General features: G+C 37.9%; 1 protein-coding gene across 1 annotated transcript; it reads left to right on the forward strand.

Annotated features, from left to right (window-relative positions):
• The first annotated feature begins 5096 nt into the window (after nucleotides 1-5096).
• Nucleotides 5097-26379, forward strand: rab23 (RAB23, member RAS oncogene family). Its single transcript, NM_001016964.2, is given in 7 exon segments — nucleotides 5097-5202; nucleotides 10659-10874; nucleotides 14101-14186; nucleotides 18041-18197; nucleotides 20304-20386; nucleotides 21325-21417; nucleotides 23590-26379. Coding segments are annotated over 6 exon segments (717 nt in total). The 5' UTR covers nucleotides 5097-5202; nucleotides 10659-10719; the 3' UTR covers nucleotides 23733-26379.
• Nucleotides 26380-27472: the final 1093 nt, after the last annotated feature.

A 27472-nucleotide genomic window follows, 5' to 3' on the forward strand; every position in this document is an offset into this window, starting at 1 on the left:
ATAGAAAACAAGAACACCATTGTTAGGTACTATAAAAATATAGGTTTATTATGAATAATAATAATAATATATCTATAAATAAGGTTTATTATGAAGAGATGCCTTTCTGATCCATGAACTTGATTTTATGGCACCAATGGGTTTGTAAATACGTTACTGTAACCAATTACATTGCAACATTCTTAAAAAGCTCATTTTGATACACAGGAAAAATGAACTAGTCAAATGGACTAATTTAAATTGAGATTTCACCTTACTCCACAGTGACACCAAGTGGTCTGAATTTTTTTTTTTTTTTTTTAAATATAAAACACCAAATTTCCAAAAAAGTTGGGGCACTGTAAAACATGAATAAAAACAGAATGCAATAATCTGCAAATCATTTAAACCCTATATTTAACAGAGGCAATTTTATTCTTTTCTAAAAAATATATGCTCATTTTGAATTTGATGCCAGCAACATCTTTTTAAAAATGCATATGCACAAACACAGCAGTGATATGTAGTGTGATGACATCAACACATCAGAAGTGGGTCATGGGCACATTTGGGCCAATCTGTTCTGCCTCCCTCCCCATCCATGATGAAACTGAACCCTGCTTCTGGCAGCATCTATTTATATGCACGCGTATGTTCTGCTCTGCCCCTTCAGGTATTTTTGGCAAGCAATTTTAGGCTTGCCCGAAAATATTCGCCATACGCTCAGTGTGGCATCAGTCTTATCAACCCTCACATCACTAACACATACATACATAGATATATACTGACCTTTTTTGTATGTTTGGTGTACACTATTGAGCAAGACATTTTATGTACCTACAATCCCATTTAATGCTTTCCAGTTTGATCTTGAACTATTTAAACTTGCATATCTACTTAACTACAACAATAAATAATATACAGAGAGAGAGAGAGAGAGAGAGAGAGATCTAAACCATCTAATATCTATATCTCACTGTTAGGGTGAAGACACACAGAGCTACTATTAGCAGCTATTTGTCATGGCTATTAAAATAGACAATGCTGATCATTTACTGATAACTGTCTCTACATGTGTTTTAGCAGAGGCAATTCTCAGTATTGTCTATGGAAGGGGATTTTCTGGAGTTTAGTAGTCGTGAAAAAGTAGCTGCTACTAGTAGATCAGTGTGTCTTCACCCTTAAGGTCCTGAATACAAATATATAAATAAACAACAAATTTAACAGTAAAACATGCAAACATTTATTGGTTTTAATTATTAGCAAAAATTAAAATACCAAACCATAGTACAGGTATCGGACCCCTTATCCGGAAACCCGTTATCCAGAAAGCTCCGAATTACGGAATGCCCGTCTCCCATAGACTCCATTTTAATCAAATAATTCAGAATTTTAAAACTGATTTCCTTTTTCTATATAGAAATAAAACAGAACCTTGTAATTGATTCCAACTAAGATATAATTAATCCTTATTGGATGCAAAACAATCCTATTGGGTTTAATTAATGTTTTATTGATTTTTTAGTAGACTTAAGATATTGAGATCCAAATTACGGAAAGACCCCTTATCCGGAATACCCTTGGTCCCGAGCATTCTGGATAATGGGTCCTATACCTGTATACCGAACAACAAACAGGTGCATCCCAGTGGCACATGGTCCCCATACTCCCCCCACACTCCTTATGTGGGTGAGACCGCCAGTCCATTAGTACAATCTGGTAAATTGCATTTGAAAAGAGTTTTTGCCCTAAAATGGTTAATCCCTTCATTAAAGGGGTAGTTCACCTTTAAGCTAACTTTAATATGTTATAGAACAGCCAATTCTTAGCAACTTTTCAATTGGTCTTCATTTTTTATTTTATATAGCTTTTTAATTATTTGCCTTCTTTTTCAAAATCTTTCTAGTTTTCAAATGGGGGTCACTGACCGCAGCAGCCAAAAAATATTGCTCTGGGAGGCTACAATTTTATTGTTACTTTTTATCCAGACCCCTTCCGATTCATATTCTAGTCTCTCATTCAAACCAGTGCCTGGTTACTAAGGTATTTTAGACCATGGCAACCAGACAGCTGCTGAAATTTCAAAACTGAGTGAATTATTGGCTATTGTCATATATTTTATAACTTGCCCCTGCCGCTGTCATAGGTGAGCAAAATGAATCTGGTTAAGCATGGATGGACATAGATCAGAAATCAATTAGACTGGTAGCTAAATTTTTCATTGAAATGGGCCATAGATTATGGACTTTTTCATATATTGGTATTGATCACATACCATTATCCAAAAGGAGGGGGGAGAAATAAAAGTTGGGATGTCGCCTGAGGTTTTTATAGATTGGAGCTATATATAAATATAAAATTCAACTGCAACAGTCAACCTCAATTTCAGCCTCTCCAAATGACATATATAGATATATATATATATATATATACACACATATATATATATATATATATATATATATACATACACACATATATATGTCATTTGAAGAGGTTGAACTTGAGGTTGACTATTGCATTTTTTTCAAATAATGTAGTCAGTGTAAAATCTAGAATAAAAAGAGGTGTTAGGTTTAAATGTTCTGATGGCTTGGGTGCAGGCAAGAGCTGGGTCTGCAAGTTACACTACTGCTGCAGGCAAGAGCTGGTGATGTACCGTGCTAGCCAGTCACAATGTTTACATGGTAACACTTTTGAAATAGAAAATAACAAAAGTGGTATAAAGGTGATACCTTTATTGGCTAACTAAGATAACCATAGCAAGCTTTCAGAACATTTCAGTTCCTTTTTCAACTGATTCCAATGAAGCTGTGGTGCTCACTGATTCCCAGAAGTCGACTTCTACAATACAAACAAAAAACAGAAAGGAATCCAATTCCTCTAGTGATCACATACAATCCCCAACTATAGACCCTCAGAAAAATAGCCAAGGATCTACAGTGTACACTTCATAAGGATGAGAGGCTCCAAAACATATTCCCAGACCCACCACTTCTGGCATTCAGGCAGCCCCCAAACCTAAAAAGACTAATAACAAGAAGTACCTTGATACAACCCAAAAAAATGGAACTTATCCCTGTGGCAAAAAAACTATGCAAAATCTGCCCACACATCTGTAATTCAGACAAAATACAGATTTCAGATACATTAGAGGAATACAGCATCCATGGGCAGCACAACTGTTCTTCTTCCGACGTGGTGTACTTAATACAGTGCACTAGATGCCCAACAGGAGGACTGTATATAGGAGAGACTGAGAAGGAGAAATACACACCACCGCTTAACTATAACAAATAAAAACTGGACACACCAGTAGGGAACCATTTTAACAGCCCTCACCACTCCATAAACGATTTAAGAATCTTGGTCCATAAGGGAAACTTTAAAACAGAGAATGAAAGGAAGGTATAGGAGTACAAACTAATGAAAACTTTTAACTCTCTGGAGAAGGGACTGAACCTGGGCCTTGGATTTATGGCAATTTACATAGATTAAGAACTGCCTGCACCCAGCCCGAAATAAAAACATCTGTAGAGACACTGGGCCAGTTAATAACAAGGAATTCCTTTTACTTCACACTTCAGTAACTTACATCAAGCCATGTTGATACACATTATCCTGTAGTTGGCAGGCCCCCTGTTATATGTCTTCGTTAACACCTTCCACACAGATATTCTTTTTTTCTGGTTATTTGATCTATGAGCTGAATGTTGTATATATATTACATACCTCCCAACATTTGAAAAACAAAAAGAGGGACAAAATTTTTTTGACCACGCCCACTTTTGTGACAAATATAGAGAGAAGGCAGTCAGTTGTGTGTGTATGTATGTATATATGTATGTATAACTTTATTTATAAAGCGCCACAAGGGTACGCAGTGCTGTACAATCTTACAATATACAGAATTACACACAGGGAGGACAAATGTTATAATAAATATAAGTGAGTTATAACTATCTACCAGTTTTGCCCCCCCACACAGGGGAGACAGTACCCCCCATACACAGTGCCCTCCCATACACAGAGCCCTCCCATACACAGAGCCCCCCCATACACAGAGCCCCCCCATACACAGAGCCCCCCCATACACAGAGCCCCCCCATACACAGAGCCCCCCCATACACAGAGCCCCCCCATACACAGAGCCCCCCCATACACAGAGCCCCCCCATACGCGCTCCCAGGCCCTTTTATAAGGTTGTGCCCCGTGTGTACGTGTGACATCATTACGTACGGGCGCAACCTTATAAAAGGGCCAGGGACCGCCGGAGAAGGAGCCACAGGAGAGAAGCAGCGCAAGGAGTCGGAGCGCTCATCTTAAACCTTCTCATCCCGCTGTCGCGGATCCTTCTATGAATGTCCCGCATTTCCGTAATCTATTACAAAAATGCGGGACATTCAGGGGACTATCCGGGACAGCGGGATGCGCTATAGAAAGCGGGACAGTTGGGGGGTATGATATTATATATCAGAGAGCACCACAGCTTCATTGTAATCAGCTTGAAAAGGAAATAAAATGTTCTATAAAGGTATCACATTTATACCACTTATTCTATTTTTTATTTCAAATGGGTTACCCTGTAATCAGTTATAGTTAAAACATTCCTAAACTAATGACATGGGGTTAGATGACAGCTATGATAAGATGCTCATTATGATAGCATTGCATAAAGAGTCCCCCTCACCACGCCAGCAACTATGTATGTATGTATGAATTATATAGACCTATCGGGCTGTACATGTAAATGGAACATTACCTTTCTCCCTCTCGGCTTCTGCACCACTATCGCGCCACCAGCTTGAACGCGGGAAAGCAAGACCAATTTCTAGGCCAGAGCAACAGAGCATCTGAAAGCATGGATGGGATCGTCAAACGCCGCTCAGTTGCCAAGAGCAACGGCTCGATTGACGGCTCCTGGTTACTATGGTGAAAGCCAAGTTCTGCGCCTCCTCCTCGCTTAGCAAATCAATTGCCCTCCTCTGCTTCCCTTACTTCCTTTCTGATACTGTTACACTTCCTCTCCCCATACCGAACGATCATGTGGTTTAGTGACGAAATGAATGACATCAGTAGGTGTAGTCCAGGGATAGTAACTGGACGCTACCTTTCTCCACCCTGCGTTTTTCCCGGTGCTTGGCAACTGTGCAAGAAAGCCGACTGGCAGCCCTGGAGCCCAGAAACCGGAGATCTCTGTTGGAGCGAAGGGGGGATTGCTTGGTATGTGCCGCGCTTGTGTTGGGGTGCCAGTCTTACAGAGAATGTAGGTGGGGGGGCTGCACAGTTAAACAGTGGATTCTAAATCTACTCTCTCTGTTATCATAGCTATACGTAAAGGCATCTTGGCATGGGTCTATATGAATTATTTTTCATCACTCTTTCTTTTCCTATGGAACTACAATTACCAGCAGCCTCTGTCTCAGTAGCAGGTGATGTATGGAGCTGTAGGGCAACTGGTATATTATTTGCTTTACTCTGACTCCACATACTAATATTGGCATAACTCGATTTTATTATTGCTGTTGTGTGCTATTTCTGTGATATTTGCTAGAGTAATTGATTAGTTTCATTTAAAGTTGAAATTTTATTTTGGCCTTTTATTGAGGCTCTCCATGAAGCCACCTAGTTATGCAGACCTGCCTTGAAAAACATGGTGAAAGGGAGCAATATACACTGTGATATAGATATATATATATATATATATCTATCTATATATATATTTATATATGATAAATCCTATTTAAATCAGTGCAATCATTGTGGGTGGCTACTGCCATATTTTACTTTGTTACACATAGGAGCAGATTAATCAAAATATGAGTTTAGAGCTAAATACATAAAAACTCACCCAGATTTTAGAAGTGGATTTATCAAATGGTGAGTTCTAACTTTAACTAGACCACAGAGACCTTATCCGCACACCCTCTCTCTCAAAAATTATTTTGTCCGGTGCACACTGCTAGAGGGATCGGCACCCTCCAAATACACTACAGCAAGAAAAAAGCATATGGCACTCAGGACTACAAACAAGGGTAATACCCTTTTTAAAAGTTTATTGCGGAGGTGCAACGTTTCGGGGCAATGTGACCCCTTTATCAAGCATGCTTGATAAAGGGGTCACATTGCCCCGAAACGTTGCACCTCCGCAATAAACTTTTAAAAAGGGTATTACCCTTGTTTGTAGTCCTGAGTGCCATATGCTTTTTTCTTGCTGAGTTCTAACTTTAACCCATTGATAAATACGCTTCTAAAAATCCCATAGGAATGATAAGAATGGTAAATGGGGCTGTTTGCATTTAAAGTAGCCAGAAAATGGCTAAGGCATGGGCAGGGTGGAACATTCACTGCACTAATGCCATAGGTTTTGTAAAAAAAAAAAAAAAAAAAAAAAAAAGAAACTCTTCGTGACCAAGGGGTCACAAAGAATACTGTAAAATGCTTCCTTAGGTTTGCTTTATCCAGCAGTAACTTTTAAGTAAGTTACTGTACACATTTGGATAAACTTTGCTACACATTAGAACTGCTTTCAGGTAACCTATTGTTTCTCCTACTCCCATGTAACTGAAGGAGTCCCAAGCCGGACTTGGATTTCTTACTATTGAGTGCTGTTCTGATATCTCCTGGGAGCTGCTATCTTGCTCCCTTCCCTTTGTTCTGCTGATCGACTGCTTGGGGGGGAAAAGGAAGGGGGGGGGGGGTGATATCACTTTAACTTACAGCTCCGCAGTAAAGTGTTTCTGAAGTTTATCAGAGCACAAGTCACATGCCTGTAGCATCCTCGGAAATGAAGAATATGGCTAGCCCCATGTCAAAATAAAATCTAAAAAAAATCTGATGGCATTTTTGAAAGTCGAATTTCAATGCAGGATTCTGCTGCAGAAGGTTTAGAGTGTTGGCTAAGTGCTCAAGCTCAAGGAAGGTGTTATACTTGACTGTGGTCAAACAACTAGGGACATGGGCCCCAAGATACTAGCAGAAGTATACAAGTTTTTGATTAGTGGCTAATCACAATGCTGTCGGGGGGGGGGGGGGGGGAATAGCATTTGATCACTGCTATTCATTACCATTTGTGAACCACTGTGTCACTGTGCAGATTCTATGTGGAGTGTCTCAGATAACAGTCATGTTGTTGCACGATAGCTACAGTGAAAAGGGGCCTGTCAATCATTTCAGTGGCTTTCATGTTATTAACGGTTATGGAATATGAGGTGTTTTAATTGCTGATGCTATGTATCCATGTCTCACCATGTTGCTACTAATTAACAGCTATAGGAAATGTGGTGAGTAGCCTTCAGACTGAGCTTGTCACTGGAAAATATTTTCAGGTACTCATGGAAGCATTTAAGCTATAGACCCATAAACCACAAGAAAGTTGCCCTAGTACCCCCCCCCCCCCCCCCCACTTAGCCCACTACTTTACATAAGTGGAGCTCAATTTTAAGATCTGGTCTGTGCCTAAAGTGCAATGAAATGGTTGCAACTTTTTTTTTTTATAGGTTTTTCATGTAAATTCCCTAACCACAATTTGTAGATCTTTGAAAATCTTTGCAATATGGACCCAGTCTACAACATTGTATATTCTTGGCTATAATCACCAATTATTTTATTATTATACTTATTTTTTCAGGGTGGTAGATACTATTTCTCTGTAGTAACGGGCATGAATGGGATCCACCAGTCAATGCGTGCAAGGGGCAAGCAGACATTTTCTGGCTAAAATCCACATTGTGTGCATTCTGTTCATGCCTGTTACACACATACTTGGGTGGCTTTGTTCAGCATAAGGCGTTTTCTGTGTGACATTAAAGATAAATTGCACCCCCATTAATTTTTACTTTAATTTTTAGTACTAAATATTTGGTGGCTTTAGCATGCCAGTGTGCAGTTGAGCCAACTATTGGTGCTAAAATAACCTTACACAATGGAACCGAGGGTGAAGCAACAATTACAGAGAACCTTTTTGTGCCTTTTCACTTCTGGTTCAGCAGTGTAGTCATCAGCTGAACAAACTGACCTTAACATGGCAACTGGTTGCTACAGCCAGCTCCCCCACAGCTAATGCATACAAATCTTGCATAAAAAAATGTGGTGTTAAAATGACAAGAGACTATCTCTCTGCCTGCGTGTTCTCCCTTCTGAATTACCAGTTCTACATATCTCCCAAATGGTTTAATCTTTAATTATAGTTATAATAATCAGTCATAATGTGCACCATTTCCTTTGTAAACATTTCTACATGATTATCCCTGAAAAAAATACAAACAAACTAATAATAATAATTCTGTAAATACTAGCAAATCATATAATGGTTCACTAAAAACTGCTGGTATTAGTATAGGAAATAAAGGTGATTAATTATGGATTCATAAGCTCAGAGCATGACCCCCGAAGTCATTAGATAACAGCCACATTTGCATTCAGTTTATACAAAAAAGTTCAGAAATTAAGGCCAGACATATATATTACTTTCTGCTACAAGGATTTTGGCCGCCACAGCTGTTAAACAGAGATGTTTTTAAGTTTGAACCCCTTGGATTTCCACTGTCATGAATCTCTAGTGCACAGTAGGTGCGGTTCATATTTTTGATTCATTCCAGAGGGTTGGAAATTCTGATGCATGTGTTAACGCCCTAACTGAGAATTTGTCTCCAAAAAAAAAAAAAGTCCAATATGAAGAACAAAAAAATACAGCTGTATTGCACTCCGACAACAAGACTAAATTATACGGGACACTGTTTCTCATTGTTATGACTTAGGGAAATATATATTAAATTAAAAAGTCTGTTGTGTGGGTATTGTTCACATAGCACTGACATTTTGCCAAGCCTATTATTTAATATATTTATCATCCCTCTCCAGCAGAGTTTGCATTCTATAGTGATATGTACACTTTCTCTGTACAGTTAATTTCATCAGTAAGGCTATGTCTGTAATGTAATTTTTCTACCGATAGGCATTTTCAACTGGAGCAACATTTAGAGCAGCTCAGCCAGCTAGGTTTGTTACCAGACTTCTTCATTGACTGGCTTATTGTAAGACATTATTCAGCATTGTGCATTCCCATGCTCTTTCTACAGAAGGCATAGCAAAGGTTTTAACCTTACAACAATAGGTACAATAGGAAAAAAGGTACACCGCATGCCTAGCTTGTGAACATGTGTATCAACCTTTTTGTCAAAAAAGCCTGCTACTTTCAGAGGCTACACATCCAATGTCTTTGTGCACTTTGCCCTGCGTATTACAATATATTATTGTAAAAGTACAGACATAGCCTGTACACCAGGTATCTCTAGATAATTCTCAGCTGCCAAAAACATTTATACCCCCAAAGGAATTATACCACCAAAATTTGGCTTCTATATCCACAGTATCTACACTGTGCTTTAAATAACAATGGCCATATGACCATGAACATTGTATTTATCCCAAACTGTAGTGTCATTTTGTGCTTGCCTAGACCCATAACTGCATTATAAATGATTTGGTGACATGGAACATTTGTGTTCCTAAATCAGGTTGTTTTTCTCACAGTGTGCTTAAGCAGAGGGACAAGTAAATTACTTATTGGCTGTTCGGTCCTTTTAAAGACTGGCAATTTCAAAACCAGTCCCCTTGCACCCTTTTCTGTGTTATGGACTGATTGAAAATAACTAACAATTTCTCAAACTTATCAAGACATCTTAAGGCTGTAGTAAGACATCTTTATAATTCTTTGCAAGGATATAACTCAGGATCTTAGCTCTTTTGGGCATGGCCCTTCTGCATCAGTTATTGGTTAATTATATAGCCCCGTGGAATATGTTAACACTTTATAAATCCATGTGAATACGAATTTTGCAGAAAGTAATTTGACCAAATACTAACCAAAACCCTGTCAATTGTCCAGAGCTTCAATGGGGATCAAAGGAAACAAATAAAAACGAAGAATATTTAATTCAAAGCATCTTTCTATTTTACATTTAATTAGTATTGTTATTTGTACATGTTACTGCAATGACAAGAAATATGTGCATCTTCTGCGTTGCTGGTTCTGACTCTTCGAACAGTGTAGCAGAAGTCAGTTTGCCCCCAGCCCTTTTGTTCATCAGTGGCAGACAAGTACTGTTTTAATAGCAATTGCCTCTATAAATATAAAGATTGTGGGGAAAGTTGCTTAGAATTATATTTTTCTTTCATTGGCACAGATTGTATTTTTGGGTTCAGATTTGCTTTCCCTACTTTCTTGCTCTCTCTGTGCATTTAAATGCTATGGTATGATAAAACTAGGAATGCTCAGTATGAAATATTTTGTTTATGATTTGATCTGACCCCCAGCATTGCTGCAAGGTTTAGCCAAATCTCAAAAGGAATCCTGAATTTAGTTCTACCTAGTTTAATTTCCTGCTCTGCAAAATAAGGTTAGAGAGAGCGAACATTATTAGAGGCACCTGACGTTTATTATTAATGTTTTTATATTCAGAAATATACTATGCCATTCTGCTAGTTAAAGCATATGCATAAAGCATACATTTTTACCTCTTGTTTGGAAAATAATTTGGTAGCATCACCAATATAATTATTGTTATATTCGATGTATTGCATTTTTGTTGTTTTACATGTTATGTATGATTGAACATTCTTTCTGTAATGCCCACATTATCAGCAAATGTATGCTTTTTTCTCTTCAACAATTTTAGATTGGTTAAGCGCAACATCCCTGCCTAACTTTCCTCTCGCTGGGATCACTTAACTGCCAAGATGCTGGAGGAGGATATGGAAGTGGCTATAAAAGTGGTGGTAGTAGGAAATGGTGCTGTTGGGAAATCGAGCATGATTCAGAGGTATTGCAAGGGAATATTTACCAAGGATTACAAGAAAACCATTGGTGTGGACTTCTTGGAAAGACAAATTCAGTACGTATTCACAGTTTTCAGCATCTTGCGACAAGGAATGCCTCAGTAACTGAAGGGTGACAATTTTTTCAAAGAAAGTGCATTGGTCGGGGTAGTTTAGTGCAGAGCAGGCCACCATCATTCGCCTGTGTGTTAGTCAGACTTGGTGCATTTGCAGTAGAAAATTATTCAGAAGAGTTCTTAACTGCATATGTATCAAGTGTAACTATATTCAGGGGAAAGAGGTAAGTGATTAGAATAAAAAATTAGCATCTCCTAGAGACTGAGCCTTTTTTTTCTTTTGACTTCAATAAACTCATTTGCTTTTCTTTTAAAGTGTAAAAGCACATAAATTGGAAGTTCCTACTGTAAAGTGTGGGTTTTGCTGGCACACATTATTTTTCTCTTAAACATGCAGATCAATAATAATATTTTGAGTTTTGTTCAGAAATATTTTAAAATGGCTGTATACCACATGAGCTCAGTGAATAGGACTAATTCTTGCTTATTGATTTAATCCCCCAAAACATGTGACTTTTTTGTAATGCCTTAAGCCAGTGCTGTCCAACTTCTGTGATACTGAGGGCCGGAATTTTTCTGGCCTACATGGTGGAGGGCCGATAATGGAAGCCAGTTTTGACCACTCCCCTTTTTTAAACCGCACCCACTGCAAACTACACCCATGTTATCACAAGAGCTTTTAAGACCATCCCCACATTAATGGTGGCAACACAGCAAAAACCCAATGGTTGGTGCTCACTGTAGGGATATCACCCTTCATTCATATGTGAAAGAATTATATTATGTCATATTAAGACATACACTTAAATCCATATGCCTCCTCCTCTTCTGTGGATAGCACAGCAACCACCAGCATATAATTACACACCTTAGGGAACATATAATGACTATTTCCAAATGCTAACAAACTCCTAGAACAAGCCCCTGCCAGGTTCACCTCCCACAGGCAGCATAGGGCAGGGATAGTAAGGCACACACAGGCAACATACGAAAAGGCAGAGTATGGCACACACAGGCAGCATAGGAGAGGCATATAGCAGGCAGAGTACTGCCTGCCTACCCTGCCTGTGTGTGCCATACTCTGCCTGCCCTCCCCTGCCTATGTGTGCCATACTATGCCTGCCCTCCCCTGCCTATGTGTGCCATACTATGCCTGCCCTCCCCTGCCTATGTGTGCCATACTATGCCTGCCTTCCCCTGCCTATGTGTGCCACACTATGCCTGCCCTCCCCTGCCTATGTGTGCCACACTATGCCTGCCCTATGGCACACACAGACAGCATACAGAGACACAATGATGGATGTGTCAAAGCAGCCAGACAGGTGGGGGGGGGGCACACAGAGGGGGGTAAGTGAAGCTGCTGCATGTTTAGTCCTTGTCAGGTAGATAATTAGATTAGAGCACGCAGATGAACCTTTCTGCATAATGGACTTTTGTTCTACAAAACAGACACAACAAAGGGTAAAAAATCAGGATATATATTATCAACATTGCAAGGACCAAACATCATGTAACTTTCATTTTTAATTTTTGTTTGCCCTGCACAGCTCCAAAAGATTCTTCATGATAAAAATAAGTGGCAAAGAGTATATTAAAGAGATACTGACAACAGAAATGAAACCTTTTTTACATCTGTCATAACACTGTCTTTGCGTGCTATTTATAATTTTGCCATAAAAGTATTTGTCCAAGCTTTTACATTCCCTATCTGATCCCCATGTTCCTCTATGAGGGGGCTGCCATATTTGTCCAGCAGGAGCCTATTAGCATTAGAAGCTGTAACTGACAGGCTGTGAAGGGACAGTCAGGCTGGCAAAACAGTCAGGTTTTGGGATTTCAAGTAACAATTACTTACAAAACCAGCCCTATCAGCAAAAAATGATCAACACGACCTATAGGCAACTTTTTATGTAGATTCATATTTTAAAAAGTTGTTTTTTTGTGTCAGTATCACTTTAAGCACAAGTGTAATTCATTGATCTAACGTTCAGCAAGTCAGTATACAACCCCTTTCATGTGCAGCAGTGTTAGGCTGATGCCACACCAGGCGTAGGGCTGATTTTTTCGGCAAGCGGAAAAACGCTTGCCGAAAATTCAGCCCTACGCCTGCTACTTGTGCCTGCACCCGAATGAATGGGATACGCTCGGGTGAAGGCACAAGTAGCTCATATACGCATGAAAACGCGAGACTTTGCATTCTCTCGCGTTTTCATGCGTATATCGGCTACTTGTGCCTTCACCCGAGCGTATCCCATTCATTCGGGTGCAGGCACAGGTAGCAGGCGTAGGGCTGAATTTTCGGCAAGCGTTTTTCCGCTTGCCAAAAAAATCAGCCCTACGCCTGGTGTGGCATCAGCCTTATGTGTAATAATCCATGGCTGGGTAACCTCCATCCTTCCAGATAATATTGAACTACATCTCCCACCATCACATCAACAGGTAACAACTGGAGGTAGCCCAGTTGCTATAGAGCATTGGAAAACAGGTTTGGTAAGCTGCATGGAGCAAAAACATTGCAAAGTGTGGCAAAGTATGATAAGATTACACGTGTTTGTCATTTAAATTGATAGCAACAGTTCTATGGTGTTATGTAATAAAATACACTAAACTTGCTCAGGAGCAGTACCCCAAAGTAATTAATCAGCTGGTAGGTTTACTGGTCACCTGTTTAAAAGCAAACTTCTTATTGGTTCCTGCTCCTGGGCAAAATTAGTGCCTTTTATTACATGAGGGGGGGTTAGTATGTAAAAAGGGTGTTCTTGTAAAACAGCTTCTAGATATTTTTATCTGTATAAACATCTGAAACCGCCCATGCAGCAAGCATTGAGTATAATGTAAACCACCTGTTCCCACTAGTGAAGATGACTTTTGACCAGAAATGAGCGAAGTGCACATTTTGGGCCAAAAAAACACTTTTACCAAGGTGACAGTCAGTTTCCATGATATGCAGTGGGTAGCACAGAGGTATTTCTGAGCTTTTCTTCACCAGCAGAAATATGCCAGAGAAAAATTCTAAAGATCAACTTGTGAGGGAGTAACCTAATGATTGATACAAATAGAATCAATGATTGATACAGGCACTCAAGTCTCCCCTATGGTTTATTTGTGAAATGCAAAGGAAGGACACAACGTCTGATTCTCACTTGTGCTGAAAGCACAGGGGAAACTGAGCACATAAGCTGCTTCCTAGAAAGCACTTCTGTAATTATTGTTCTGTTTGTTTCAGGTTGAATGATGAAGATGTACGTTTAATGTTATGGGACACGGCAGGCCAGGAAGAGTTTGATGCAATAACTAAAGCTTACTATCGAGGTAAGTGGGGCACAGCTTAGATTGAAGCTATTCTTATGTACAAAAAGTTGAGTAGACTAGAAATGTTCAAATTAGTAAGATAGCTAAAACAAACTACATTCAGGGGAGTCCTACTGCCCTAGTTATTTCATCATGTAGGTAAGAGGTCTGGCCATTGGGATAGAGTTTGTTCACACTGGTGTTTCATTGGTTGGCATTGAAATTGGTTCTGTGAACTGCCACACAGATATTTAATTTTGCTTAGGTAAATTTAGTCATCACCAGCCGTCTGTATGTTGTTGTAGCTTGAACACAGCTTTTCCACACAAGATCTGATCTTTATGCTCTACTAAAATGCTCTTTTTATAACTAAGAATTTGTGGAAGTTTCTTTCTTAGGAGTGCTAAACCTTTACACCACAAACTCTGAGAAAAATAGTCAGTTTTGGGGCACAGTGATAAAGATTCCATTCAAGTCTCTAAAATTCTTGGTCAATAAATATTACTATACTTAAGTGTGAGACCTGGATATTTCTATCACTTGATTTCTATAGTATTTGTTAATCTTTTATTTGTCATTCAGGTTAGCCCTTGACACCTCTTGCTTTTTCTATGTAATTCCATTGGGTCATTTACTTGCCACAGATGCAGTGTGGAAAGTGCTGTTCCCGACACAAGTGCTATGTTTTCTTTTCCCACAATGCAGCGGTTTCCCCAGAATTCTAGCATTGTTGTGGTTAACAGAGGAAGTTGTGCTTGATTCGTGAATGTAGTTTTGCTTGCAGTTTGATGCAAATGGCAGTGTTGCACTGAAAGTTTTCTAAGACCAGTTTGCATCATTTTTGGTGTGACATGCGCCCAATTCTTTTGGCATGTGTCCTGCACCTGATGATGTGAGAACCCTTCGAGCTACCACTTAGTTCAGAGTTGGCAGTAGCTCCAGGTTTCCCGTGCAGCAATAACTGCAGCAGTGCTCCATTTGGGAAAGAAGGCAGGAGGATTTTACATGTCACTGCAAGGAAATATTTGAGCCTGACCCCCTTGTCTTTTCTAGTCCCTCTGATGTGTTTTTTTTTCTTCTTGCTATAGACTCAGTTGGAGTCAGCCAGTGTGCTTGTTGCCAAACAGTTTTTTTTTCTGGTTGCCTTTCATTGACCATATTTAGCTACCATAGTGCAGACCATCTGACAAAAAATTCTATCAGCCTGTGCCTCCTTGGCGGTTGTAAGTGGCCAGAACTCCTGCTACAATCTGATTGTGCTGTCCATAAATTGACCATGATCTTAGCCATGCTTGTGTCCTTAATTTCTTGTAGTGCTACATCTGGCCCACAGTTAAAATACCTTTTCACATAACAAGTTACTATGTTAAACCTATGGCCTAGATCAGCAATTTTCAAACAGGCATGTACAAATAATTTACTCTAAGATGCACCAGTTGGAAACTTACTGTAATATAGTCAGGGTTATGTTTTATTCTCAAAAATTGTAATGCTAATGTTTTATCATTATTTATCCTTATCAGCATTCTCGTATAGAATCTTGCACTACATGGCAATTCAGGGCAGAAGATATTTTAAAGGGGACCTGTCACCCTAAAAAATAATTACAAATTGTTTTCTATTGTGTTTGTCATCAAAATAAACTTCAATTACACTATATAAATTATTTTAACTTATTTCCTTCAGCTCTGGAATTCATAATTGCAGAAAACAGGCAGGCTCCATTTTGTGGACACTGTTATTAAAGCAAGCCTGTGCATCCTGCTAAAATCTTGTTTTTGTGCCAGTATGAGGGGACCTAATACCCATATCCATGCACTGGTTACATAATTAGATGGTGAGGAGGGAGGGGGAATGTGAGGAGTGCAGTGACATCTAAGAAGTTCTGCATTGAAAGTGAAAGTAACTGTCTGCCCCACCCCTATGCCTAAGGCATAGAGGTGGATCAGGCAATATATGATTGATAGCTGGGACTTTTACTATTTCAATCATTTTTATTGGGATTTTTTAAACATTATAGCCAAATAAAGGCATTAAAATATTTTCAAACATTAATGTTTACATTATGCAGAAAAATAATCTGCAGCACAAATAATAACAGCCGTTGAAAATACATTCAGTGATGGTCAACATATGATAAAATATGATATAATATAATTTAATGTTGGTTAAGAAATTTGTTATGTACACGTATATTTATAACCGTATACTAATCACGTGTTGAAAAACGCATATAAACGCATATAAACCGACACTACTGAGATCCTAGGGGTCGCATCCATCTAAGGATTGATTGAACATAGTCAAGCTGTATCATTAAGAAATTTTGCTTCACCAAAAATATAGAGCAAAATTTGTACTATAATAAATTGATATATCCCAATAAGGAAGTATACATATAGTAAAAACTATAACTACACCTAATACTACAACTAATGAAGTTGTATTCAGTTGCTTAGAGTTAAGAACAGTATGCTCTCCTCATAAATTATTGTGTTATGCAGAGTACACAACTGGAAAAGTCTCCATCTCTGTGAGAGGATTTATAGGATGTATTGGATTTATGGGATTTATAACCTCTAATTAAGATCATTCAATTTAGTATCTGGGTATATCGAATGCCATAAACTTGATCTCACCAGAAAGGACTGTAAATTTCCTGATCTGATTGCCCAGGTTTTTTCTGCATTGAAAATTAAACTCAACAGTTTTAAGAATATCTTCAATTTTGGGAATTATTTTAGATTTCCAATTTTCTGCTATCTTACACCTGGTAACCACAAAAATGTGATTAAAAATCAGTTTCTCCTTGGGAGGCAAGTCCATGGTTTTTATGTGGAGAAGGGCCATACTGGGAGGAATACACATCAAATTCACAGGTAATTTCCTATGAAAAACCTCTATTTCCTTCCACAATCCTTGGATTTTAGGACATTCCCAAAAGATATGTTCCAAAAAACCTGCTTGTTTACAGTCTCTCCAACAAAGTGGTGTAACTTAGGTATTGAATTTGGCGATTTTTACTGGAGTGAGGTACCATCTCCATATCATTTTTAAGAGATTCTCATGATGAGACACAGTGTGTGGACTTTCTCAGCGATTTGACTGCTAGCTCCCATTCTTCTTGGTCTAAATCTAACTGTAAATATTCCTGCCATCTTGTCAACTGACACCTAGGAGGTTCTACTCTATCCGATAATAATGTCTTATATTACACGGATAGTCCTTTTTGAAATATCTTTTGTGGTAGGGATTTAGGGATATTATATTGTTGGCTTAATTGTTCAAAAGATTTTAGTTCTGTATTTTGAAACAATTTATCTACTGTATCTAAGCCTAGGTCTATCCAATTACCTAAAGAGAGTTCTTTAATAGCTGGGACTTTTAAATGCTTACATAATGGGTATAGATGTGTTAATAAAAAAATGACTGGGTTACATGTTTAATTTGAAAAGGGCTTTTATTATACTGCTTTTTATGTCTGTGTGACAGGTCCACTTTAAATAAAGGCTTGAAAGATAATTTAGCAGTAGATATGTAGGTGCATTTAATAACACATTTTGGCCACAAGAGAATTTGTATGCACATCTGTGGCTGAAGCTAACTAAAGAATACCTACCTAGATATTAACTTTTCATCCTCGGGTCATTAGCAGCACAAAATTAATGCTATCCACACCTTGAGCACAGGCAGATGGGTTATTCTGACTGGTGCACTTATGCTACAGGTTTATCTGACTTGCTATATGTATATCCTTTTAACATGCATGGTTGTTGAGGTCTGAGGGCATGTTTGATAAACTATGTAAATCAAGTAGCCAATTACAAATTCAGATTTGTATATTATAATTAAATGAATTTTATTATCATTCACAGGTGCCCAGGCTTGTGTACTTGTATTTTCAACCACAGACCGGGAATCATTTGAAACTATTCCCAGCTGGAGAGAGAAGGTGGTGGCTGAAGTTGGTGATATACCCACAGTTCTTGTCCAGAATAAAATTGACCTTCTTGATGAAACTGTTATTAAAAAGTAAGTTTAGTCTTTGCGTGGCTTATTTCAGGGACCAGAAAAAAACACACCAGAATAATAATAACAGTTTGTATTTTAAGCTATAATTGTTTCTGTTGTATTAAAAGAATGAATAATGTACTTCCTAGGCTTAAAAGCTTATGTAAAGTTCCAGCCACATGCTACTCCAAGCCTTTACAGAAAAAGGAACACTGTGTAAGAAGGCTATGTACTCATATATGTGATATTTAACTCTTTATATAAATAGAAAGTGCAGTGGTGTTTTTTTTTTTTGTTTTTTTTTAGTGAGTGAGTGTAACAGATCTTTTGTGCTGCTTCATTAAGTATGATGAATCGTCAGTAATGCCATAAAGTGAGAGTTTCTTTTGTTCTTTAATTTAAATTCTGAATCTGTCCAACAAGCTTTTACTAATGTATTTTATATGAGAACATTTGTTATTCACTACTTCTTTTGAGCACCATAAATGGCATTATCTTTTAGTGTAAGAACTATTGACAAAGCGCCCAGAAATACCTTTCAGTATCCTCCATGCATTGAAATCACTGCATGTAGAATTTATTACATGGGGCAAGCCATGGTTCAAACAAATTTATGTATGATTACACAGGTTTGCTGCATGTTAAGTTTTACATGCAGTGATTTTAATTCATGCCCCTATAATTACACTTTTTGACTGCCAGCTGAGTTTTTACTAGACAAATTGCTTCTAATTCTATATCTGTAACACCTACTTATAAGATTGTACTTTTTATTTATGATGCATAATTTATTACTAATTTTCATTTACATGAGGCTTCTCTTGTGTTTTCATTTAAGTAATTTGCAGGATGTATTTTTTTTACACAGCACACAGGCATGAATTTGTTCATGTGCCATGGCTTACCAACACTGCTTTAATGTGCTATCATATCAGTACTGAAGTTTAGTTGGCATATTGTGTGTGCTTTTTAATGTGCCAGCTAACTGTACACTAGTTGTACCTTTTCAGCATTTCTGCCCATGATAATTGAGTAAATATACTAATACAGGTATAGGACCCATTATCCAGAATGCTCGGGACCAAGAGTATTCCGGATAAGGGGTCTTTCTGTAATTTGGATCTCAATACCTTAAGTCTACTAAAAAAATCAATAACACATTAATTAAACCCAATAGGATTGTTTTACATCCAATAAGGATTAATTATATCTTAGTTGGAATCAATTACAAGGTACTGTTTTATTTCTACATAGAAAAAGGAAATCCGTTTTAAAATTCTGAATTATTTGATTAAAATGGAGTCTATGGGAGACGGGCATTCCGTAATTCGGAGCTTTCTGGATAGCGGGTTTCCGGATAAGGGGTCCGATACCTGTACCATCTATTTATAAAATGAATAATGTGTTCCCATTGCAGAATATGAGAGGTCTCTAAGGAGTTAAGGAAGAATTAAGGAAGAAAACATCAGGCTATGTGCCTATGTATAAGTCATGGAACTTTGTGATAGGGGTCATATTATTTCAGTGAATCTTGTATTACACCTTTATACATACATATATTATACATATACATTTATAAATTGTACATGGCAGTTATAATTCTAGCATTGTGGCACCTTGTGTTTGTATGTAATGTGTCAATACCTCCCTTATACCACACTATGTAGTATAGTCTGTACTGCTTGTGACACCTGCAATTGCTTGTATTCCTGGATAATGTAAGTTACACTCACCCAGTACAGTTGTATGGTGTTAAGTGATACTGGTTATTGTTACATAGTGTTTGCATGGCGTACAGCTAACAACTGCATGGAAACTAATCTGTGCTTACTAAAATGAAAGCTGCATAGTGCGTTCCAGGCAGCCTGTGTGACACACTCTGAAACATATATGTTTGGCCTGTTAATTTCTGACTCAGCATTAGTCTGAATTAGAATGGGCATGTAAATTGACTGTTGGTCCTTTTGTAACCAAAACCAATGTCATGTATACAAATCTTTATGTAGGAAGAGGGATACCTTTTGTGATATTCAGTACTTCAAGGATCCAGTCATTTTTATTTATTCATTTGAATTGTATTCCCCCCTCCCGCTGGCCTAAAACAAAATATTGTTTTTTTTACTCTAGTGAAGAAGCAGAGGCTTTGGCAAAAAGGTTAAAATTGAGATTTTACAGAACATCTGTAAAAGAAGACTTAAATGTTACAGAAGGTAAGTTATTTTTATATATTAGACTTATACATAAAATTAGGTTTAAAAAATATTGAGCAATGCAAACATTACAGGGAATCAAAAATGTTGAATGGTGAAGGAAAGGGATTATTACTGGGGGTACCAAATGTAAGGCACCTTACAATGATTACATATTGCTTACATGATACTTGTTAGCAATAAGCATGATACTTGCTCCTGTTCATTTAAAAGTGCACTGACTTGGGATACTACTGCAGGAGCGCCATGCTGCCATCTTCTTATTTTTTATCTTTTTCTACATGCTGGTCTGGGTGCACATGTGTGATAGAGTGAAAAGTCAAACTTGGAAGCTAAAAGCTGGCATTTCACTTAACTGTGCATGCTCACCTGGCCTGTGGCCTAAGAGAAAATCTGAGAAGTTGAAGATGATTGTAACTTGGTGCTCCTACAGAAGCACCCAGGGCTGGTGCAGTGTTTAGCAACAAGGAGAACTGACCCAGGGTATCGGGAAAGTGATTATAATCACTGGGGAGGTTCTTAACATTTGTCACTCCCTGAGTGATTAGAATTTCCTTCTCCTTTAATAGATATATGACATTCTACTTTCATTTTCACATTACCTATAAATGCAAATGTCTAGAGAATATCACAACTATTCCACACTCATTTCTCTCTACCTGTAACAGTGGTTATGACATGTATGCAAATTTCACTGTGGTAATTCTGTCAGACTAAAAATAACAAACTTATAATAATTCCAATTCCTACCTCTGTCATTTAGCATTCTTTATAAAATACAACCTTGTGTTTAAAAAAACAAAATACAATCCACTTGGTGTAGCAAAAAATAACTTTAATATAATTTATATTATAAGAGTCAGAGTGAAGGTAAAAGAGTAAAAGTCAGTGTCTGGCATCTACAATACCTTCTTTGCATTTTTGTTTTATCCCCTCAGTCTTCAAATACTTGGCAGACAAATACCTTCAAAGGCTAAAGCGCCAAACTGCAGAAGACAATGAAGTTGTGCATACAACCAGCAACAAAATTGGTATGTATTTATTTGATTTCAAGCCATATGTATTTAGAAATTCAAGCATTGCTTAATATGTTTAGGTATTTAGATCTATATTTTGTTTTTATTTCATAAAGGAGCATTTACATAACCCGTGTTTTGTTTAAAATGCAGTTTTCAGATGCAATGTCATGTTTTGGTTTTTTTTTTGCCTCTTCAGTGTGGAGATTAAGGCACTTCTGGTGCATAACTTTTGAAAACATTGTTAGTATCTGATCGGTAGCACCTTATATATGCAGCTCACTGGGAACCTTAGGAATTACTGCTACTTCCATGTTAGGCACTTGTTCCAGGTTTCCTTAGCATCAGTAGCCTCATTTGCACACAGTTCATCAGAAGGAAATGGTGCTTAACCAGGAAATGGTGCTTAGCACAACTATGTGGATTGCAAGGGGTGTAACACTAGAGGAATTGAAACCTGCAGTTCCAGTGGGGATCGCACTTTTTCACACCTATGAGTTTCAGCTAGTACCTGTCTGTGACTGTACTACCCTCATGGGTTTAAATGGTGAATTCCCACCATTCAGTTGAACTAAAAAGCCGATCAGATGATTTGTGAAACATATTAAAGAGATACTGACCCCAGAAATTAAACCTTTTTTTACATCTATCATAACATTGTCTTTGTGTGACCTTCATTTTTGCCATAAAAGTATTTGCCCAATGCTTTTATATTACTTGTCTGATCCCCCATGTTCCCCTATAAGGGGGCTGCCATATTTGTCCAGCAGGAGCCTATTAGCATTAGAAGCTATAATGACAGGCTGAGAAGGGACAGTCAGGTTGGCAAAACAGTCAGGTTTAGGAACTTCAAGTAACAATTATTTACAAAAGCAAATCTCTCAGTGAAAATCAATCCACATGACCTATAGTCAACTTTTTACGTACATTCATATTTTGAGGAGTCGTTTTTTAGTGTCAGTATCACTTTAAAGAACTCAGAAGGTCCAGTTGCTTCTAGATTTAATTCTACTAGATACTGTTTAATGAATAAGCTTAGAATGTGCACAGTACAGAAGTAAAATATATAGGAATGTAAACCACAGTAGAAATGAATACAATCAACAAACTTTTATAGTGTGGTCCAGGTGCACCAGCCTTAGACCATTGGGTGTGAAAAACTGTATACTTCAATCAAAAAAAGGGGATTTGGGCACTTATAAACAAAAAACTTTTGAAGTCCATTTAAGCATGGCCACATTTTGTAAATAAAGTTGCAAATTTAATTGTTTGTCATTTTAATTATTCTGCTCCTCTTTTTTTTTTTTTTTTTTTAATATATATATTCTCTCCTAGCCCAAACTACTTCTTGCTAGGTGGGGTTAGGGGCCCTAATAAGGAAACAGATGGTTAAATGCTTCACTGGAAAGAGTTATTCAAAAAGTCACATGCATATACTGTCTTAGATGACCATTTTGTGCATTATACTGATACTGTAGAATAGGATTCCAGCTCATAAGCCAATTTGCTAATTGCTCCTTATTAGCAATTATCAGTATGGCATTACTCTTGCTATTATTTCTAGTTTGCGGCAAACTGTTGCACACTGTTGATTATACCTGCATTATTACCATATATGCCATATCCAGGAAAGGTGGAATTATGGTTCATTATTCACAATACTCCCTGCCCCGCTGGAGCTTGCAATCAAATGTTGCCCCATAACATACACACGTCAGTTTCATCAGGAATTTGTTATCCTGCCTCTATTGTTTTGAAGTGTGGAAGGAAGTGTAAAGAATGAAGATTATCATTCACACCCAGCAAATAAATTACTTTGCATTTTAAAGGAGAAGGAAAGGCTAATAAAGAGTTAGAAGATAAAGGCATACCTTCAGTTCTCTCAATAGTGGCCTTAAGTGTCCCCATATTTCACCTGTTCAGAAGATCCGAAGCATTATATGAAAAAAAGCTGAGCTGTGTAATCAAAATTCCCATAATGCCACGCTCCGCCACCAAGACCCTGTACATGCGCAGTCAGACAGACTACGAGGAAGCGCATGTGCATTTTCCACAGTGTGAGCGCACTTGCAAATTCTAAAGCAGGAGCTCATGCCCGTGTTTGTGCAGTGCACACTATTGTACTACTTTACTAACCTTACTGTAATTTCTGTGCAATGAGTTCATGTGCTTTGTTATTCCATCTAGGAGTCTTTAACACAGCTGGGGGCAGCCATTCTGGACAGAAGACAAACGGCCTTAATGGTAGTGGAGATGTTATCAATCTGAGGCCAAACAAACAGAGGACCAAGAAAACTAAAAGCCCTTTCACCAACTGCAACTTAATTTAAAACTGTTTTTATCATAACAAAAAAAGACTACATGTTGGGGACTCGAGTGCAATCATATGAAGAACATCTTGGGCCACCAGCAGTCATAGAGACAGTCCTAGAGGCACCAGCAGTCTTGTAACTGAAGATCAATAGCTAATACTAAGAACTGCTTTTGGAAAATAACATAACAAAAACATGGTGGGGTTACCCAGCTGGGAATAGAGGTATCATCACTATGTTTCTGAGATCAATTTTTATGCTGCAAAATAGGATTCTTACAGGTAACTGAATGTAAGATTCTGTACACAGAAAAACACTATTTGTAGAATAATATAAGTAAGCACACTGACGCCCAACATTCCCCTATGTGGTAAGGATAGCAGGGTGGCCGTATAGCCCTGTGGTACCTGTTATCCTCCTTAGTACCCCACGCTGCTCCTTAGATGTAAGTGTGCACTGGCTTGTTGGCTGCATGTCTACAGTTCACTGGGACTGGAAGATTACCCACACCGCACTTTATATCTGCTAGCCAAGCAGCAACACATTAGCTCCTTGTGTTCTTACTGGTCAGTATAAGTATAACTCGCAGGATTCCTCATATTGTTATAGTATTACAGCTTAAATATGAGTGTGCTTCAAGTCTGTCAGTATAACAGAACGCAAGAGCCTAGGGCTTAGCCTGGTTAATTCATCAAGATTCCTTAAGGGCAAGGAACTGACATAAGCTTATCTAATATCCCCTTAGCTCCCCCCTTCACACATTGTTTTGTCTCACTCTTTTGAGTACCACCAGCAACCATAATAACTTAAGTCTGCCACTACTCAAACCCTGTATTAGTGCATAGAAGAATTACGGATTTCTTTGCGGTTAATAGACTATGAAGCAGTGTGCAGCTATTGTGTGACTGGGGGATAAGAAGTTCATGTGCATGGTGCCAAAAAATATTCTATGCCTTGACACTAAGCTGCTATTCAAATGGTTTTTAACCTACCTATTTTTGATGGTTTTGCTTTGTTCATTTCCATGCGTAAAGGTTGTATTTTCTTCCCCACTGTGCCCACTCCACAGCCATAACTACTGTGGCAAGATCTTGTAGCCTTTGTATAAAGCAAAAGTCTTGAATTCACTTGTCCAGCTGTCCATATTGTGCTGTTTTGATGGGCCGGTAATTATTTTTTTTAAATTAGACAATCCGTTTCATTTAAGCAACAACCCAGGTTACACAAACCCAAAAATGCAGACTTATCATGTTGTTTAATTTTATGTCTACAGAATTGTCTGTTTTCATACCTGTTTATTAGGCAGGTTCTGCATTATATATCTGACATCCTCCCATTATATAAGTCATCGCTAAAGGAGAGCTAAAGCTTAATAAATCAGTAGGGTAGAAATGCTATACTGTTTGTTGTGGGCTTCTGTACCAGCCCAAGGCAACCACAGCCTTTAGCAGGGAGGATCTGTGCCTTTGAAGATGCCCCAGTAGCTCCCCATCTTCTTTTCTGCTGATTCACTGCACATGCTCTGTGCTGCTGTCAGTTACTGAGCTTAGGGACTGACTGAGTGTCACTGACATTCCTAACAAAAAGATGGGGATCTCCTGTGCATAGCTGTAAAGACCTGGGTCATTGAATGTTGAAACTTTCGGTTGGTGCAATAATTTCAGTATATAAAATACAGCATTTTACCCATATTTGTTTTTAGGGTTTAGTTTTCCTTTTTCCTTGAACACATCCAAACGCATTATCTGTTTTGAAAAGGACAAGTATCCACTGTGATCTAAGACACAGAAGGAATTAACTGCAGCTTCTCCAGCAATTATTACTCTCCAATCAATCAATCAATCAATCAAGTCCAGGAAATCTATACACGTTATGTCTGAAAGGTACAATATGCTTTCCGAAGAGCATTTTACATTTATTATGTGTCCCTGTTACTGGAAACTGTCTTCAGTGCACAAATTAAATGAAATATTCATGAATACTCATCCCATTGCCCAAGCCTCCCAGTCTGTGCTATCACTAATGCGGCAGTGCATTGTCATGTAATGGAAAGTTTTTCCCTTGCTTTTTCATCTGGACCCTTTCCTAAAAAAAAAAAAAAATAAATTAAAAGATTGACAACGAAGATGCCTTCTGAGCTTGTATGGTAATGCAGGAGTGGTATGGCATGCAACTGGGGATTCCCCTCCGAGTACTACATGGATCACAATAGCAGATCATTGTAGACATTTACAGTTTCTCTTACAGCTCATTAGGCTTCAACCTGCCATCAATATTTTAGTACAAAACATACAAACATCAGGTTTCCTAAACATAATTTGTACAAAAGAACTTGTAGTAAATGATGGAAACAGAATTATGAGCTATATGTGCAGATATTAAATGCCTAAGGCAAGACAAACCTCAACTCAGGTGCACTTTAATTACAAAATTCCATAAAGAATGTTTAGTTCATCTTGCATGTATATATGTAGAAAACCTATTTAATATACACAACTGGGGTGAACTGCAATGCACATGTGCAGTCAGTGCTGATGGATGACTTGTGACAACAAGAGAGTCTTGCTTTACTGTTCAGTATGGAGGCTTAATAGGATCAAAAGCCAGTTACATGTATGGACTGAAAGTTGTTATTGTCTTACTGTAAATAAACAAATTTGATTTACTTGACTGCGTTTAATTTGAATTATGGACTATCTGTTCTGTTGCTATATAACAAACATGTTGAGAGAGATAAGTGTAAAATACCTTTTGGTCTAAAGTCGTTTTTGCCTTGAGCCCATATAAAATATTGCACTGTAAGATGGAAGGTGCTTTCCTCTATCAACAGTCACAAAAAGCATGTGTTGCATTAACTGCATGTATGCTAAGTAAATACATTAAAAAAAAAAAAATTGCTGTAGCTATTGATTATTTTATTGGTATATAATCAGGAAGTACCCAACAGAAAAGATAGGGGCTCATTTATTAGCAGGGGTAAAATTTACACTTGGGCAGTAACCAATCAAAGTTTTGTTCTACTGGCTGAGAAAAGCTAATCACTGGTTGCTATGGGTGATTGGTACCAGTTCTGAATTAAAGTGTTTTGTATGTGTGTGTGTGTGTGTGTGTGTGTGTATATATATATATATATATATATATATATATATATATATATATATATATATATGTAGAAAAAAGCCGGCACTCACGTAATATCAGAGTCAATAGTGCCTGGGTGCAGTATATAGGTAAGTATATACAGAGAAGAGAAGAAATGCCGCACTCACAGGTCTTAGTGAAAAAATAAAGAAAATTTATTCAGACAGACTAACGTTTCGGCTGGATCCCCAGCCTTTCTCAAAGTGATCACACAATACAGCAAACCCACTCATAAACAAAAAATGGCGCCAAAAACAAACTGATGACGTCACTGGCTGTGTAGTAAGTGATATCCCAACACTAATACATAAAGGAGCAAACAACATAAATTAGAGAAAGAATAACAGTGTCATAAGAAAAGAATAGCTTGAGAAAGGTAGACAGTATATGTAAAAATAAAGTGTAATAAAGAAAAGCACATAGTCACCCACTAGGGCTGAACTGCAACTCCCCTACCAACTCATATAGTGCATCAGGGTATACGGACTCCTGTGATCATAAGGTAAATGTAGCGATCAGTAACTGCCTTAAAGTTACATTATAGTCTATTGTAAATAAGGGGTTGCCATGTGGGAAGAATAGATGCATTAGCGCTGTTCGCTGTTTACTTACGTCCT

This window comes from Xenopus tropicalis, chromosome 5, assembly GCF_000004195.4.
Source record: "Xenopus tropicalis strain Nigerian chromosome 5, UCB_Xtro_10.0, whole genome shotgun sequence".
In the NCBI taxonomy this organism is placed as follows: domain Eukaryota; kingdom Metazoa; phylum Chordata; class Amphibia; order Anura; family Pipidae; genus Xenopus; species Xenopus tropicalis.